Source organism: Piliocolobus tephrosceles, chromosome 16 (genome assembly GCF_002776525.5).
Source record: "Piliocolobus tephrosceles isolate RC106 chromosome 16, ASM277652v3, whole genome shotgun sequence".
Taxonomy (NCBI): Eukaryota; Metazoa; Chordata; class Mammalia; order Primates; family Cercopithecidae; genus Piliocolobus; species Piliocolobus tephrosceles.
Genome location: NC_045449.1, coordinates 73,607,155 through 73,624,878, shown reverse-complemented (window position 1 = coordinate 73,624,878; position 17,724 = coordinate 73,607,155). Strand labels below are relative to the sequence as shown.

The 17,724-nt window shown below is 59.9% G+C and overlaps 1 protein-coding gene across 1 annotated transcript; it reads left to right on the top strand.

Moving 5' to 3' along the window:
* Positions 1-11,100: 11,100 nt before the first annotated feature.
* Positions 11,101-17,385, top strand: CBX4 (chromobox 4). The gene is made up of 5 exons (XM_023211636.2): positions 11,101-11,385; positions 11,514-11,557; positions 12,685-12,750; positions 14,846-14,912; positions 15,155-17,385. The coding sequence occupies exons 1-5, from the start codon at positions 11,317-11,319 to the stop codon at positions 16,589-16,591; spliced, it is 1,683 nt and encodes a 560-aa protein (XP_023067404.2). The 5' UTR covers positions 11,101-11,316; the 3' UTR covers positions 16,592-17,385.
* The last annotated feature ends 339 nt before the right edge of the window (positions 17,386-17,724 follow it).

The window sequence follows — 17,724 nt, the reverse complement described above, 5'->3', positions numbered from 1 at the left end:
AAAAAAAAAAAAAAAAAAAAATAGCTGGGCATGTGGTGCACGTTTGTAATCTCAGCTACTCAGGAGGCTAAGGCAGGAGAATTGCTTGAACCTGGAAGGCGGAGGTTGCAGTGAGCCAAGACTGTGCCACTGCACTCCAGCCTGAGTGACAGAGGGAGACTCCATCTCAAAAAAAAAAAAAAAAAAAGGAAAAGGAAAGGCGCATGTAGTATAGCTGGGAGGAGGGTGACCGAGTGTGCAAACACCACTACTGGGGCACCTCAGCAGGCTTGGGGACTGACAAGGCCTCAGCTCAGAAAGCCTGCTCCATGCCCCTCCTCCTCCCCGCTCAGCCACGTGAGCCTGCTCATCCTGACCACAGCTGGACACCTGACCCGGGGGCCACCACTAGTTTCCCCCAACAGGGATGACGAGGATTAACAGGACAGCTCTCAGCCTGGGAGGACTCTGGTTGCTGGAATGAGCTGGTCTGTTGGGGGAGGGGACACTGGAAGCCAAAGGACCCAGAGGGAGGCAGAGACCAGACAGGAGCCGAATCACAGCCACGGAAAGCCAGCAGAGACAAGGACAGTGAGCTGCCAGAGGAGGGGACAGGGCCGGTCTCATGGGACCTGCAGAGACCCATGGGGCCCTGAGACCAGAATGGCCCCAGGTGGGTGGTATGGTCCAACACCTTGAAATCGTTAATAATTATTAAACAAGGAGCCCCATATTTTCATTTTGTCCTGTGAAGTGAATGGCCCCACCACCCTTGTCTGGGGCTGGCAGGGAATCGGGAAAGTCTTAAAGGGGGTCCCTCTAGGCAGAGTCCTCTGGATAAAAAAGGGACAGGTTGCGGGGAGCTGGGATATTTTTTGTGTCACCTCAAGTCACAAGTCAGGGTAGGAGTGAGGGAGGAAAGAAACCTTTCTTAGATTTCTTAGGTTTCAGACCCATGGGCCCAAGGGATGGGCAGAGGTGCTGGTGGGTTCTGTCCTGGGAGCCCAGTGCTCATTCTCCCAGATATTTCTGCCCAGCAAGGGTCCTGCCTGTGGGCCTCTGGGCCATGCGAGGAGGACCAGAGCCTGGCTGTTTTGAAATAGACAATTATTGCCAGTCGGACCAGCCTGTTCAATACTCTATTGACAAGTTCACCTTGGCAACCTGGAGCCTGGCTCCTCCGTGAGTGATTCTACCTCCTGGTGTCCCTTTGGTCTTAAAGGCACATCTCCACCCTCTCCCAGACTGTGCATGACCCCGACGAAGGGACCAGACCATACGTGCACCAGCAGAAGGTGAAGGGACTCCTCCCTACCCAACTCTCAGCCCCACTGCCACTCTGCAGGGAGGGGTCTCCACCTCCGTGCCCCACCCTCAGTCCCAGGACTTCACGATAAAGCTCGTTTTCCTGGGGCAGGGGTTACAGAGGTAGATGATGTATTTCACCCCTAGCCTGCTCTGGAGGGTGGGATATACAAATCCTCAGGTCCAGCGACACCTCTGCAGGATTGGAGGGTCTGAGCTGAGGGGAAATCACGGACATGCATTGCCCCTAATCAGACTGCTAATGAGTGACATGAAAAATGAAGGCAGCACAATCTATGACGCCCAGGAGCGGCCTGCGCCAGCTCGGCAGGCTGCGTCCATTAACACCGACCTTTCCTTTCTGGAAAACCAGGGCCGCCCCAGAGCTGGGACTTGTCCTCCAGGACACACACAGGTGCCACAGCAGAACACTTGGCAGTTCCTGCGATGTGCACGTCAGAAGACAGATGTGGCTCCCCTGGGTCAGGCTGAGAAGCAAGTGAGAAATTGTCAGGGGCCAAGTTGCCCTTGGTCCAGTTGCTTCACGCCTCTAGCATTGTGTCTGCACCCATCTGTCTGTCTGCCTGTCTGCCAGGGCCTATCTGGGGAAAGAAGGCAGAAGTCAGGCTTAGTGCAAATGAGAACGTATCTTTGCCCGTGGGTAACCAAGAAAAAGACGAAAAAGTGGCATCGGCAGAGTGTGGGAGTGAGCTATCCTCAGATCGCTCCATGTACATACAGCTGTGGCTGTTTTTCAAAATTCCGAGAAAGCCTTCTCTCCCACATAGCTTCTGTGGCAATATTTTCTCTGGTTTTGTGCAATAGTTATTGGCTTCTATGGTACTAGTTCTTGGTCTCCAGGCTAAAAAGATAAAAACCGCAGTCATCCCCAATAGCTTCAAAAAGAGAAGGATCCTTTCTCTGTGGCTCTTCTTCCATGAGATCCTGCCATTTCCTTAGAATCAAAACGCTAGTTTCAAGCAAGGGGTTGGGGGTGGAGGACGTGGGTCTATTTCTGAACCTTCCGATCTGAATGAGTCAAAGAATACAAAATCACCCCATTATCATCATTACTGTCAAATCACAGGGCAATCAACTCCCTGACACAGGCCAGACCGACATCCGGGAGAAATCCATAGTGCCGGAACTGGTTCAGAGCCCCACGAATTAACTGGGAATAAAACCACGAGAGAAAGGCAAGCTTGTGTTTCTTCCCCCTTTTCCCTGTTCCTTTGACATGCTTTTTGTTTAAGCAAATAAACAGAAGCCAGCATTCAATAGGGAGGAGAAGTGGCCCAAGGTTGTCTTCGTGTTCTAGGGCACCCGGGCAGGTGGACTCTGGGCCACCAGGGCCATCTGTCTAGGGCCAACAGTTGATTTCACTGAAGGCATCCACACAGGAAGCTGGTGGCCCCGACTCATGAGTTCTCCTCAGAGGTGCCATTCTCGAAACTTCCCCCAGAAGCGGGACTGCACCCTCACTTTCATGGCCCCTTCCTCCATAGAAAGTTATTTAAAATCACATTTTATAGGCTGGGCGCGGTGGCTCACACCTGTAGTACCAGCACTTTGGGAGGCTGCAGGAATCACCTGAGGTCAGGAGTTGGAGACCAGCCTGGCCAACATGGCGAAACCGTGTCTCTACTGAAAAGACAAAAAAAATTAGCTGGGTGTGGTGGCGGGCGCCTGTAATCCCAGCTACTTGGGAGGCTGAGGTAGGAGAATTGCTTGAGCCTGGGAGACAGAGGTTGCAGTGAGCCAAGACTGCGCTATTGCACTCCAGCCTGGGTGACAAGAATGAAAGTCCGTGCCCAAACAAAATAAAATAAAATAAGTAGAATTACACTTTATAGCTTTGTTGGAATGAACACATTAATATTATATACTAAAATATTTTGGGTTTTGGCTGGGCGCGGTGGCTCACACCTGTAATCCTAGCACTTTGGGAGGCCAAGACAAGCAGATCACCTGAGGTCAGGAGTTCAAGACCAGCCTGGCCAACATGGCGAAATCCTGTCTCTACTAAAAATACAAAAATTAGCTGGGCGTAGTGGCACATGCCTGTAGTCCCAGCTACTTGGGAGGCTGAGGCAGGAGAATCGCTTGAACCTAGGAGGGGGAGGTTGCAGAGAGGAGAGATTATGCCACTGCACTCCAGCCCGGGTGACAAAGCGAGACTCCATCTCAAAAACAAATAAATAAAAATTAAAAAAACAAAATAAAATAGTCTGTTTTTTTGAGACAGGGTCCTGTCCTGTCACCAGGCTGGAGTTCAGTGGCATGATTTCGGCTCCCTGCAACCTCCACCTCTTGGGCTCAAGAGATCCTTCCACCTTAGCCTTCCAAAGTAACTGGGACTACAGGTGTGAACCACCATGCCCAGCTAATTTCCATATTTTGTTTAGAGATGGGGTCTCCTGATGTTGCCCAGGCTGACCTTGAACTCAAGGATGAGTTCAACTCATGGATGAGCTCAAGCGATCAGCTGGCTTTGGTGTCCCAAAGTGCTGGGATTAAAGGCATGAGCCACTACGTCCAGCTAGTTTCTTCTGATTTTAAAATAAATTATATATACACACAATGGAATATTATTCAGCCTTTAAAAGAATGGAAATTCCCTGGAGATATTGGCTTAAAGAAAAAGGATGGGTGGGCCAGGCATGGTGGCTCATGCCTGTAATCCCAGCACTTTGGGAGGCCGAGGCGGGCGATCACCTGAGGTTGGGAGTTCAAGACCAGTCTGACCAACATGGAGAAACCCTGTCTCTACTAAAAATTGAAAATTAGCTGGGCGTGGTAGCACATGCCTATAATCCCAGCTACCCAAGAGGCTGAGGCAGGAGAATCGCTTGAACCTAGGAGGCGGAGATTTCAGTGAGCTGAGATCATACCATTGCACTCCAGCCTGGGCAACAAGAGCGAAACTCTATCTCAAAAAAAAAAAAAAAAAAAAAAAAAAAAAAAAGAGAGATAGAAAAGAAAACAAAAGAAAAAGGATGGAAATTCTGACGCCTGCTACAGCATGGATGAACCTTGAGAACATTGTGCTGAGTGAAATAAGCCAGTCTCAATGGACAAATTCTGTGGGATTCCACTTATATGAGGTCCCTAGAGTAGTCAAATTCATAGATACAGAAGGTAGAATGGAAGTTACCAGGGTCTAAGAGAGGGAACTGGTGTTTAATGAAGACAGAGTTGCAGTTTGGGAAGATGAAAAAGTTCTAGCATTGGACGGTGCTGATGGTCCCACTACAACATGAATGTGCATATGCCACTGTATTGAGCCTGAAAAATGGGTAAAATGGTTCATTTTATGTTATATGTATTTTACCACAATTTTTAAAATAAACAATTTTTTTTTATTAGAACATTTTCATGGGCCCTGCACAAACCCTCCTGGGCCTGAGGGAGAAGGGCCCCACCCAGGAGAGACGGGGCTGGCTCCACCCCTGCACCACACATGCCGTTTATCAACCGAACACTCCCACAGCCACACCCACAGGATTCCTTCCAGTCTGTGTCTGTCTGAGCCCAGAAAAAGAGGAAATACTGAGCTCTATCTGGACCTTCATCCAGCGATGATAAATAATCTCGTGTTCCAACCCAGCTCCCATCCTCTCAAGGCCATGGTCTCCACCAGAGGTCTAGGTCTTGGGGCCCCTTCCCCCGACCTAAGGCGTCTCTTAGGGCTTTAGTGTCCTCAATTAGCAACCCAGGGAAAGCACAGAAGTGCCTGGGCTCTGTTAAGAGGCGGCATTTATCAGCCAAGCGAACATTTTTTTCAGTGAACCTCGGTTTAGGGGAAGCAGTTCCTGGCGGGGCTTTGGTTCCAGGCTCTCTCCCTCCCGGGACACTCATTCCTAAGAGGAGCAGGCTGGTCTGCCTGGAAACATTTGCCTTGTACTATCAGTTTGCTTCTTATTGGCCCTTTGATAGCAGAACAAGAGGCTCTGTGATCCTCTGGACCTCAGATTTCCTTTTAAACTCTCAAATAAATAGATATGTGTGCTGCTCGTGTGGACTTCCCGCTGGGAGTGGAAGGGCCCCGAGGACGGGGCCCGCGTCGGGGACAATGGCCCGCACCCCTGGGGCCTGTTCCGTGCTCAGGGCGCAGGGGCTCCCAAGGTTCAAAGTCCCCTGGAGCGGGTTGTTTCTGGCCGCGAAAGCAGCAGCCCGGCCGCCGTGGGGAGGGGGAGGGGACAGAGTGTGCAGGAGGCGGGGTGTGCGGGGCTTTTCCGTCCATGTCTCATTGCAGCTAGACCCCCGCTTTGCCCGCGTCCTCCTTCCCCCCTGCGGTAGAGGCGCGGAGGGGCTGCCGGGCCGGCCGGGGGGAGCCCGCCCCCTAGGGGAGGGCGTGGCGAGTGCAAGCTCCTCTGCGCCCCTGCCTGGGCCCCTCCTGGGAGCTCCGGCCTGGCAGGCGAGGAGCCAAGGGCGATCCCTGGGGGTAGGGGCCCGGGGGGCGGGGAGAGGTCCTCATGGACCATCCCCTGGGACCACTTCTGGAAACGGCCTTCTGGAAGAAGCTGGGAAGGGGGACTTCTAGGGCACACCTGGGGTATCTTCCCGGAGGTGGGGTCGAGGGGACACCCGCACATTTCTACCAGGATTCAGGAGGGCGGAGCGACCAGATAGACTGGGGTGACCGCGTCCCACGACCTCGTCATCGGGGATGCGAGTGGGGTTGGGGGCTGGACAGGTAGGGATGAAGTTGCACTGCGACCGGACTGGGCTCCGGAAGTGTCCAAAGCCTGGGCCCCATGCAGACAATATGGAATTTTGGGGGTGCCCGAGGTGTTACCACCCGCCCTGCAGTGCAGGCCAAGCTGCGGCCTGGCTGGGCCCTCCCGGCCGTCATCCCACAGCCACAGGATCCCTGAGCCCCTCTCGGTTCGCCCCTCAGTCCTGCAGAGACATCGGGGCCCCCCAGGTGTCCGGTGGGGTTCACCGCGCTCCCGCCTTTGGGGATCGATCGGCTGGCGGGCGACGCGCGGCCGCGGCTCCGGAGCCTCCGCCCCCTCCCCCTCTCGGGCTACGCAGGACGCGGCCTCCAAGCAGCGTCCTCGCGGTTCCGGGCCGCGGCCAGGCCCGGCTGCAGGCCAGCCGGGGAGGCGGAGACGCGCCGGGCCCTTCCGATCGGGCCGCCCCTCGGCTCCCGGGTTGGGGAGAGGGAACTAGAGCGAGCCCAGCTTCTCCGCCAGCGGCGCTCGGCGCCCCCTTTTCTCGCCCCCCTCCCAAGCCAAATACCCCCACCTCGCGCGCGTGCTTAACCCTCGGCGTGCCGCGAGGCTGGGAGCTGGGAGGAGGTAGCCGAGGGGGAGGGGCGCAGGGGAGCGAGTTGGAGGGGGGCAGTTGAGCTTCGGCTGACGACCACTTCGGGGTCCGCCTAGCGATTTTTATTTCATTCCCTGGCTTGCTGCAGCAGCTCTTGGTTGGAAAAAGGAAGAAAGAAATCTGCCCTGTGTGTGGGCCCCGCTGGGTTTGGGGGCGCGACGGGGACACCCGAGAGGAAAACACAGGGGCGGGCGTGAAGGGGTGAACCTCAGGGGCACCAGAGAGCCTCGGGGCGACCTTGAGCAAACGAAACCCAAATAAAAACACAGTGCGCCGAGGCCGTTGTGAGCGCGGCGGCTGCGGCGGCGGCGGCGGGCGGTGGAAGCGGTTCCAAAGATCATATTTGAAATATGGATCCTGGGGGCGCAGATCTCCGGGCCAGCGGGGCCTCGTGACTGAGTAGGGGCTGGGGGCCAGATGGGCTTCTCCGGGAGGGCCTGAGGTGGCTGCCCGGACGTTGGGAGGGAAGGACGTCGTAGAAAATAGCGGTCCCGCTTCGGCGCCTGCCACCCCAGCGTGCCGCAATGCGGAGGCGCGGCCCTGCGGGCGGCGGTGTGGCCCCAAGGGGTGCTTGGGCCCTGTCAAAGGGCCCTGGCGTCGCGGTAACTCCGAGCCCGCGTCCCCGTCGCGCACCCTGTCGGGCCAGTCCGCAGGAACCCCCGGCTGCAGTGCCGCGCGGCGCTAGGGTGGGACTCGGGGGCGTCGAAGGCTTCGCCGCCCAAATGAAAGCAGCCCTTTCACGGGCGGTGTGACAAAGAGCAGAAACATTGGAGTGGGGACCCGGAGGTTGGAGGGACACCCTTAGAAAGAAAACCACCCTTCCAGGAGGGTAGAGGGGTGGAGTGCAGAGCTCCCTCACAGCCTCCCCCTGCACGCACAACCCCACCAGTTCCGCTGCCCCTAAGCCGCCGCTGCAAGTACGATATGATCAACGCCAGCGCGAAGTTTTTCTAAGGACAAGGGAGAGAAATGAGTGCTTGTTAAAGTCCGGGTAGATTTTGTAGTGGTTACTGGTAAACCCCTCTGGATGATCTGCAATCCACCTCCGAGGGCCGGGAAAACGACACCAACTTGAGAGCTTTCTGAGTCGGGGAAGCGACCCGGGAAGCCACAGGCGGCCCCCTCAAGGCAGAGCCCAAATCTGGGTTCCGTGGGCAGGCGGTGGCAATCTCCTTGCCCAGAGCACCCGCTCAGCGAGAGGATTCCTTTAAGAAGTCGTTTATTTCCCCGGGATGGCGCAGGTCATGCCCTTTCCCAGACTGGACACTTAGTAGCCACCCTCCAGCCCACGGCTGTTAAAAGGTTCCCGACCTCTCCAGGGTCCACTCCTTCAACATTGTCCCTACCAGGAGCGAGCCTGTGGCTGAGCTAGATACCAGGTCTCCTCTCCAGGGGCCCCTGAGGGCCCCGGGGGCCCAAACTGCGGTGGCATCTGGAAGGCTTCAGTCTGGCAGCAGAACCAGGGGCTCCACGAGCCCCTGTCTGGGAGGGGGCAGTATCAAATGAGCAGGTCAGCGGACTTTCTCGGGGGCCTGTGGGTCTCTGGTTATCCGAAGTCGGGGGCAGCAGCCCCAGCAGAAGGCTCCGGGAATCCCAGGTGTAAGGCTAGTCTCTCCTGCGGCTCCCTTGGAGGGGCCAAGACAGCCGGGTGGGATGGTAAGGGCACCCCCGTGGGAGGCTTCCCCGGAAGGGCTCTCTGGGGCATCAGGGGAGCTTCCAGGGGCGCCCACTGTACCTTCCCAGGATTCTGTCCCACCTCCTGGCGCCCATTCGCTCTCCCGCGGACCTGAGCTCCTCCCTACACCCGCTGGCAGGGGTGCTCTAGGGACCAGCCACCCAGGTTAGATAGCGGCCTCTCCCCATCTGCCCACCATCCACTAAGACAAAATAAATAACCACGGAAGGGAAGTCAATTGCTGGTGCTTGTGAATTTCACTTTCAAAGTCGTAGGCAAAAAGGCCAGGAACCGGGGTGGCCGCGGGCTCCTTGGGCTTCTGAAGTGCTTGGGCGGCCCCTCCGGCAGTCTTGGGGAGCCTGAAGATGCTTCCCGCCGCCTCACAAGCAGCTCCAGGAAAGATCCGCTGTACCGACCTCCCTCTTCCTCCCCAGCTCCGCGGCTGGTCCAGCCCGGGTCCTGCGCAAACACGTTGTCGGGGCAGCGGGTCCTGCTGTGTGGCCCGGAAGTCCTGAGCATGGGCCCCCGAGGGGCCTGGGCGTAGTGAGCGAAGCGGAGTCCGACGCCCCTGGCAGCAGGGAGGCTGCAGCAGCCACTCGGCCTTCCCCGACACCCCCGACCTGGACGCCGCGGAAACACCCATTGCAAACAGATTTTCCAGGGGATTTTCAAGAGGGGGAGGGTAGAGTGTCGGGAAGCTCAGCCCCTTCCCGGACAAGGGGACTGGCCGGGACAAAGTCGCTGCAGACCTCCCGATGGTCCGACGGCTCAGACGGCCGGTGCGGCGTGGATGGGTGACTGCCACCTATAGCGCTTCTCGCGCCAGCCTCGCGACCCCTCTCCTTCCACAGTGGAGCTGTCCCGCGCGACAGTTCTTTGCCCTGGGCAAGAATGCCAGGAAAAAGCCAAACACGGCAGGAGAAAAATATTTTCCTGTACACCCACCCAGCTTTTATAAACCCTGAGAGCCGGCCCCCACCCCCTGCAACTAGTTAGGGAAACCAGGCAGGCGTCGTGCCACCTTGCTTCCTCCCCCCGCACCCCAACACTCAGAGAATCCTAGGTTTGCACCTCAAGCTCGTTAGAGATCAGTCGCAAACCCAACACCTCTGCTGCCACCAGAAGACAACCTTCACCCCTGCACCCCTGGGGAGAGGCCACGTGGGTCTCCGTGGGCAGGAGCCGCCGGGCAGCAGCAGCCTCCGTGGTGTAAGAGCTGCAAGGTGATAATGAAATGGAGTCCACGTGTGCGTTCAACACCAGACCGTCTTCAGGCTTCTCAGGGATTCCTGGGCGAACACGAGCCCCGCGCAGGCTCCTCCCTCCTCTGCTCGCCCAAGCCTCCGCTCGGTCCCCAACAGACAGCCGGGTCGTGTGTCAGGGCGGTGGTGGAGACCCGGATGGCTCTTTGCCCGCCCCCATCCCTCGCTCCACACTCGCTCGGCTTTTGCTCTTTTTCTTTCTCCGTGGACGCTCAGCCAAGGGATTGCGCAAGCTTCCTGCTCGCGGTCCTTCAAGAGCCCGTAGCCGGGGCCCAGACACACCCCAGGTCAGGCGCGCCCCTGCCGCTGCCTCTCGGGCCGCCCTGTCCCCTCCCAGGTTCCCCCACCCCGACCCCACGGAGCTCGCGGGCCCTCGGCGGCGCCCTCGGCAGGCCGCATGGGGCGCAGCAGCTCCACCAGCCGGACGCAGGAGCCGTGCGCAGGAACGCGCCGTCTCGCCGCCGGAGGTGCCAAACTTCACACTCGCGGCTGCTCGGGCCGCGTCAGTGCAGAGGGCCTTGGCTTGGCCGCCTGTCGGGAACAAGGGTCCGCGGACACATGGCGAATGCGTGGCTCCTCGGCCATTCCGTTCATCTCCCCTTTGCGCTGCCCGTTCGTCCCCCGTTCAGCCTCAATCTCTTCCCGGCCCTCCGAGGTCCCTCTTTCCAGGCCTTTCCCTGGACCCCACGAAGTCCCCTTGGGCCCCCAAGCGGCCCTCGGCCTCCCGCTCCCATTCTCTCTGCCTCCTGTGCCTCTCGCCTAGCTTGACTCTGGAGGCAGAAAGAAATAGGACATCTCGCCCCGTCAATAAAGAGGACCAAGTGTAAATTCGGAGCCGTTGAGGATCGAGGTGGGATCGTATTTGGAGTCCTTTCTGCTGAGGTTCTTGGGCGCCAGGGTCCCGGAGCTGGCTGCTCCTCGGTCCCGTTCCTCGTGCGTTCTTCAAGATCTCCTTGGCACCCAGTCCTCGGCCTTCTCCCCGCCCTGTCCCTTTCCCTCCTCGAGCTCCGAAATGCCCGGAGCCTGGAGGCGAGGCGGGGCCCGCAGGAGGGCGCGAGCTGCCCCTGCCCCATTCCGCCCCCTGCTGGCGGGGCCCGAGCGTCCCGGGCCGCTGGTGACGCAATTCGGTGCAACTGGGAGCGGCGGCGGATGCTTCCGTGGCCCCCAGCAGGGGTCCCGGGGCCGTGAACACTGAGAACGCGCCGCGAGGGGGAGGCCCGGGCACCAGGCTGCGGGCGAGGGGTCGCTGCCGAGACCCTTCCGGGCTGTCAAGCTCTCCGCCGCCTCCGCCCCGGCGGACACACCTCTCCTTCCCGGTCCCGCTCCCTCTCTGCAGCCTCCCTCTCCCAGGCTCGCCGATCCCTCCCCCTGCACCTCCCCGGCGCCCTCCCCTCTGCGTCCCCCACCCGCGCCCTTTCCTCCTCCCCCCGCCGCCCAGGCCCGGGGCCTCCGGTAGGCCCGGCTGCGCCAATCCGCGCAGCGGCCCGCCCCCTGACGCCGAGCTGGGCCCGGCGAGGCCCCGCCCGCTGACGTCCGGGATTTGCATGAGTTCTTGTGCAGCCGCGGCCCGGGCTCAGTTGTCTGAGCGAGCGCGAGCCGGGAGCCGGGGCGGGCGCGGGCAGCGGCGGGCCGGCCGGGGTGTGCGGGGCGAGCGGCGGCGGCGGCGGGGGCGCTTCGGCCGGGGCGGCAGCTGGGCGCCGGCGGGAGCTAGCAGCGTCTGCAGCCGCGCCGGCCGCCCGCGCCCCGGCGCGCTGCGGCTCGGCCATGGAGCTGCCAGCTGTTGGCGAGCACGTCTTCGCTGTGGAGAGCATCGAGAAGAAGCGGATCCGCAAGGTAGGGCGGCGCGGGGGCGGCGAGCGGCGGCCGGAGCGGCCCGCGAGAAGGCGGGGGGGGGGGGGGGAGGCTGCGGGCCGGGCCGGGGATCCCGCGGAAGCTGATGGAGTGCTGTCTCTTCCCCCCAGGGCAGAGTGGAGTATCTGGTGAAATGGAGAGGCTGGTCGCCCAAGTAAGTCGCGGCGGAGGGCGGGGGCCCGGGGCCGAGGCGCGGGGCTCGGGGCCGCGGACCCGCCGAGCTGCTAGGGGGGGTGGGGGGAGCGGACGGGAGGCGGGGTGGAGGTGGGGTGGAGGGAGGAGGGGGTGGGGAAGTCGGTGGCAGGCACTGGGGAAGCCGAGCCGCCGAGCCCGAGCCCGGCGCCCTGTGTTGTGCTCCGCTCTCCGGGAAATGCCATCACTAATTTATGCACTAAAAGGAGCCGGAGGAGCTGGAGAGACGCGGGGCCGAGCCGGGGAGGCCGGCGGAGGGAGGGAGGGCTCAGGCACTGACTGATGTGCAGCAGAAAATGGCTCCTTTCCCCTTTCCCTCCACCGAACGGCTCCATATTGCAAAACCAAAAAAAAAAAAAAAATTAAAAAGCGACGAAAATGCAATTGTGTGCCTTCTCCCTCCTAGTGGTGCAGGGAGGGGAAGAAGAAAGGCAGAAAATGTTGGGAACTGTCACTGCAGCGCTTTTGGTGGAGAATTTTTTTTCTTTAATTTGAAATGCGAAGGCACCGGATGGAGATAGACGCGCAGGCACACGCACACTCACACACACACACGGAGGCATATTTTTGTGTTGCTGAGTATTTGGGGTTTGCTTGCCCGTGACAGCAGGCTCCTGGGCCACGAGGGGGGGTGGGGGGGGGGCGCTTGGCTGTTGGTGATCGGATTAGGGGTCAAATGGAGAACGACTGAAGCCCTCGCGGGGACTCGGGGCTGGGGAGAGGAGGGGGACTGCGACTTTGCATTTCGGCTGCTTTGCACGCAGGGTTCCTGGTTAGCAAAGTGGCTTTGGAACATGTCGCAGTAACATGCTTAAAATTCTTGACAACTGCAAAATAAACTGCTAGTTTCATTTTCCTTACCCCTCCCCTTTTTTCCTACCCTTGCGTGTTTATTTGAGGGGGCCAGTGTATCAGGGATTATGTCAGGCCTGCAGAAATCTACCCTCTACATCCACAGCTAAATGTTCATAAAGACAGAATAGGGCTTTATGTCACTCCCCACCTGGAGGCCTCGGCAAAGCTGGCTTTTTTTTTTTTTTTTTTTTTTTTTTTTTTTACACCGTGTCCCCCTCCCTTTTCCCTTGCAAGATATAACACGTGGGAACCGGAGGAGAACATCCTGGACCCCAGGCTGCTGATCGCCTTCCAGAACAGGTGAGCGTCCCCCACGCAGCCACCGCCTGCTGGCAAAGGGGGCGACGCAGCAATAGGAAAGGGGCGGGTAGGGAGTTGGTGGGAGCCCCCTCCCTAACCGGCCTGGATGGGCACGCTGCGGCCCCAGCTCCTCTAACCAGCGTCCTTGGCGGTTGCTGCAGCTTGGGGTGGGGGCGGGGCAGGGCCAGGGAAGGCCAGGCTTGGGTTTTGGGGGAACTTTGGGAAGGGTGTGTGTGGGTGGCCCTGCAGCTGCCCGGAGAACTTGGGGCTGTGCCTGGTTCCCCAGGGGCCCCTCCTGTTGCAACCTGGGAGCCCCACCCCCGGAGCCTAGGTGTTGCTGTCCTGCAGCCACTGGCCGCTTGGCACCAGCACCTCGCGGTGCAGCTCTGAGGGAGCTGGCATTGTGAAACCGCCCGGACGTCATGGAACTGAACTTAACCTGTTGGCGGCTGGAGAAAAGTTGACATGGCCTTCAAAGTGCACCCACACACCCCAGGGAATTGAAGCTTGGTCAGGAGTAGATTCCATAGGGTGCTGGGTTGCCCCCCACCCTGACCCCACTGGGCTGTTTGGCAGGGCAGGGCCACCTACCCTCAAGGCAAGGGCGCTTGACCCAAGAGCCTAGGGTGGGCGCTGCCCGGTGGCGGAGGGTGGCTGCTTCTGGGGACTCACCCTCGCGCGCACGGTTGCTTGTCACGCCGCAGCTGCTGCAGCTGGGTTCCTTGCTGGTGGCTGTGGTTCTCTGTTTCGGAGAGCGTAGAAGGGGGAAGGGCGAGGAGGGGAGGAGCAGCCGGGGCCCTTGGAGCTCGGCCACCCCGCTGCCTTCCATCTCTCCTCCCCCTTTTATTTTGCACTATTTCCTGTGGCGCGTTTGGCGCTAAAACTGTAAACTGTAGACCCTCTGAGCTCGCCACCGGCCCGGCAGGGAAGTTGCCCTCCTGCAATGCAGGGGGGCCCAGAGCCGGGATCCTGCCCCATTCCACCTGGGAGTTCACCACCCCGTAACCATGTCAGCAGCTGATGCCACGTTGCATAATGGGCCCCTGAAGAATTAAAACACAGGCTGTTGCAATGCCACGCAACTTCAGAGTCAGGCCCTGGCCCCCACCCTGGGGCATGTCAGAACTCCCCAGGGTTAGTCCAAAGGGGCATGGGGGTGGTGGCTAGAGTCTGTGAAGAACCCGTTTCTGGCCCAGGAATGGGCTGCAACTTTGGCAAACACTAGAGAGGCATCCCACTCTTCTGTGGAGGGCTGGGTAGTGCCTGGGAAGATCCAGCCCCCAGCTGTAGATCACCCTTAGGCTGGCCTGAAGGCAGGAGCCTGGTGGCTGTAGTGACCGGTGCCTCCGCCCATGGGCTTTATTAATAATTTGGAAATGGAGGCAGCCAGGAGCCAGACTCCAAGGAGGAGGTGGTGCTTCTCCTAGCTGCTCTGGCCACGCCCACCTGCTCAGCTGGGAGGAGCCCAGGGTTCACCAGGTGGCTACAAACCTGGCCAGACCCTGGCCTTGGTGGCCTGCCCCCGCCCCCAGCCCCTAATTGGCTCATTTGCCGCTGTGTAAACAAGGGCGCAGCCCCTCCCCCTGTTTAGTGCCTGGCCTTTAAGAAAGAACCCTCCCTTCTGCCGGAGGCACTCGTTATCGGAATCTTAATGAGGTCATTAGCATCCCGCGCTTCTGACGGGAGGGATGAGGTCGGCGCACACCTCGCTTGGGCTGGTTTGTCTTCCCTGGACCCCAGTGTCCACCCCTCTTCACACAGAGCCACAGGTCCAAGGCTGCGGGCATGAGTGCCAGAGGTGCAGCCCTAAGCTTCTGCCTCCTGAGCACAGAGGTGGGGCCTGGGGGGTGCTAATTCAGGTGTGGGCATCAAAGTGGGGGAGCCCTTCGCCCAGGACCTCTTGGGCAGAGGAGGGTTGGTGCGAAGGTTGAGGGCACTGAGGACTGACCCGCCCTAAGCTCTTGATTCCTCTGTGTCCTGCCAGCCCTACCAGATGCTCTTTGAAAGTGGGGGGCCATCACCGAAGATTCCGGAATTAGCGGGGAGGGGGTGACCCAGAGGCTAACAGCACTGCCCTCTGTTCCCTCCCCCCCAGGGAACGGCAGGAGCAGCTGATGGGATATCGGAAGAGAGGGCCGAAGCCCAAACCGCTGGTGGTGCAGGTGAATACACGTGGCCGCCCCCGGGCACCCCCTTGACATCCACCAGAGCTGCCTCCAGGCCCGGGGATGGGGGGGTGGTTCCTCCCAGCACCCCAACCCTGCTTCCTTTCTACTAGACCTCCCACCTCCGGCCCCCCATGAGGCAGCTGCGGACCTGGTGAGGGCTGGGACACTCCAGAAACTCCCGGCATGCGGTGGGGCCGGCTTCCTCCCTCCTCTCACCCCTGCACCCGTTCCCTCAGGTGCCTACCTTTGCCCGTCGTTCCAATGTCCTGACCGGACTCCAGGACTCCTCCACTGACAACCGTGCCAAGCTGGATCTGGGCGCGCAGGGGAAGGGCCAGGGGCATCAGTACGAGCTCAACAGCAAGAAGCACCACCAGTACCAGCCACACAGCAAGGAGCGAGCAGGCAAGCCCCCGCCGCCGGGCAAGAGCGGCAAGTACTACTACCAGCTCAACAGCAAGAAGCACCACCCCTACCAGCCCGACCCCAAAATGTACGACCTGCAGTACCAGGGCGGCCACAAGGAGGCGCCCAGCCCCACCTGCCCGGACCTGGGGGCCAAGAGCCACCCGCCCGACAAGTGGGCGCAAGGCGCGGGGGCCAAGGGCTACCTGGGGGCGGTGAAGCCCCTGGCCGGTGCGGCGGGTGCTCCAGGCAAAGGCTCCGAGAAGGGCCCACCCAACGGAATGATGCCGGCCCCCAAAGAGGCTGTGACGGGCAACGGGATCGGGGGCAAGATGAAGATAGTCAAGAACAAGAACAAGAACGGACGCATCGTGATCGTGATGAGCAAATACATGGAGAACGGCATGCAGGCAGTGAAGATCAAGTCCGGCGAGGTGGCCGAGGGGGAGGCTCGCTCCCCCAGCCACAAGAAGCGGGCGGCCGAAGAGCGCCACCCCCCTGCCGACAGGACTTTTAAAAAGGCGGCGGGCGCGGAGGAGAAGAAGGTGGAGGCGCCGCCCAAGAGGAGGGAGGAGGAGGTGTCCGGGGTTAGCGATCCGCAGCCCCAGGATGCCGGCTCCCGCAAGCTGTCCCCGACCAAGGAGGCCTTTGGAGAGCAGCCCCTGCAGCTCACCACCAAGCCCGACCTGCTGGCCTGGGACCCGGCCCGGAGCACGCATCCGCCCTCCCACCACCCGCACCCGCACCCCCATCACCACCACCACCACCACCACCACCACCACACCGTCGGCCTGAATCTCTCCCACGTGCGCAAGCGCTGCCTCTCCGAGACCCACGGTGAGCGCGAGCCCTGCAAGAAGCGGCTGACTGCGCGCAGCATCAGCACCCCCACCTGCCTGGGGGGCAGCCCAGCCGCCGAGCGCCCAGCCGACCTGCCACCAACCGCCGCCCTCCCGCAGCCCGAGGTCATCCTGCTGGACTCGGACCTGGATGAGCCCATAGACTTGCGCTGCGTCAAGACGCGCAGCGAGGCCGGGGAGCCGCCCAGCTCCCTCCAGGTGAAGCCTGAGACACCCGCGTCAGCGGCGGTGGCGGCCGTGGCGGTGGCAGCGGCGCCCACCACGGCGGCGGAGAAGCCTCCAGCCGAGGCCCAGGACGAACCTGCAGAGTCGCTGAGCGAGTTCAAGCCCTTCTTTGGGAATATAATTATCACCGACGTCACCGCGAACTGCCTCACCGTTACTTTCAAGGAGTACGTGACCGTGTAGCTGGAGGGCGTCGGAAGGGGAAGCGCCATTCCCGCAGGGGGGCGGGGGGCTGAGCACCTGGGGCCTCGGGGCGGACTCCCCTCTCGCCAACCCGCCAACCGCGAGAGACCCGGGCTGGCCCCCAGGGTGAGGACGCCCGGAGAGGAGGTAACCACATTCCCCCTGCGGCGGCTGTCAGACTCGGGCAGAGGCCCGTTCCACGCGGTGCCGGCGGGGCTCGCCCTCTCCTGCCCTTCCCTGCTGGTGATGGACCCCTGGAACGAACAGGGCAGCTCTGCGCCCGGCCTCAGAGTTCTAGTATTATATTTTAACCGTGCTAACTTGTCAAGTGCTGACTCTACTCCCGTTTGTACGTGGTGTTATTATTGAAATGTATTGTTTGAGCTCAAAAGGCCCGACCACCCCTCTTCGGGCTGCTATATATATATTTATTTGTAGGTATTTATATATTGAAATATAAAAACCTAGATTTATGGAGTTTCCTCTAGATCATGTTATATTCTATATCAAACAAACTATTTTCTTTTGACCTTTTTTCCCCTCCATCCAGTATTTCGGTTGACTTCATTTTCTCCCCTCTTCCCGTTCCAGGAACTGCAATACCAGTAACCTTGGTATATATTTTTTGATACTGTACACATGGATGTGTTGTTTCTATGTGCAAAAAAAAAAAAAGTTTGTTAAAAGGCTACAGGAGCTCTCTAGAAACTGCTGCTACTAGAAATGTCTAAACTATAAGCTTCCAACTATTACCTGCTTGAATGTAAATATTAAATGGAGATGTTGAAGGTGCATTTTCACTGTTTGAGATGAGCTCAGAAGGAACTTAGGAGGCAGGGAGGGGCCGGACCCCTCTGGCCACCAACTCCGCCTTCGAGCCCTGTGCTGAACCTTTGCACCAGCAAAGTGGGCTGGTTTTGCGGGCCGCAGCGCCGGCGCAGGAGGGTGACCCCGCTCCCTGGGAAGTCGAGAGGCGCCCGACTGTAAAGGGGAATTCCTGCGGGGAGGTGGGTGTGGGAGCCGTCCCCGCCCCCAGGGCTTTCCAGCCGGCGGTGCCCACTGCACTGGCAAACACTGCGTTCTGGGTAGGGGAGGAGGGGGTGCAGGGGTGGGTGGCGTGGACACGCGGGCGG

What these genes read in the sequence shown, in the direction of transcription:
- CBX4 (XM_023211636.2), top strand. Translation starts at nt 11,317, where the DNA reads ATGGAGCTGCCAGCTGTTGGCGAGCACGTCTTCGCTGTGGAGAGCATC. An exon ending in TGGAGAGGCTGGTCGCCCAA is followed by an intron (nt 11,558 to 12,684) that starts GTAAGTCGCGGC and finishes TTCCCTTGCAAG; the next exon opens with ATATAACACGTGGGAACCGG. An exon ending in CCAAACCGCTGGTGGTGCAG is followed by an intron (nt 14,913 to 15,154) that starts GTGAATACACGT and finishes CCGTTCCCTCAG; the next exon opens with GTGCCTACCTTTGCCCGTCG.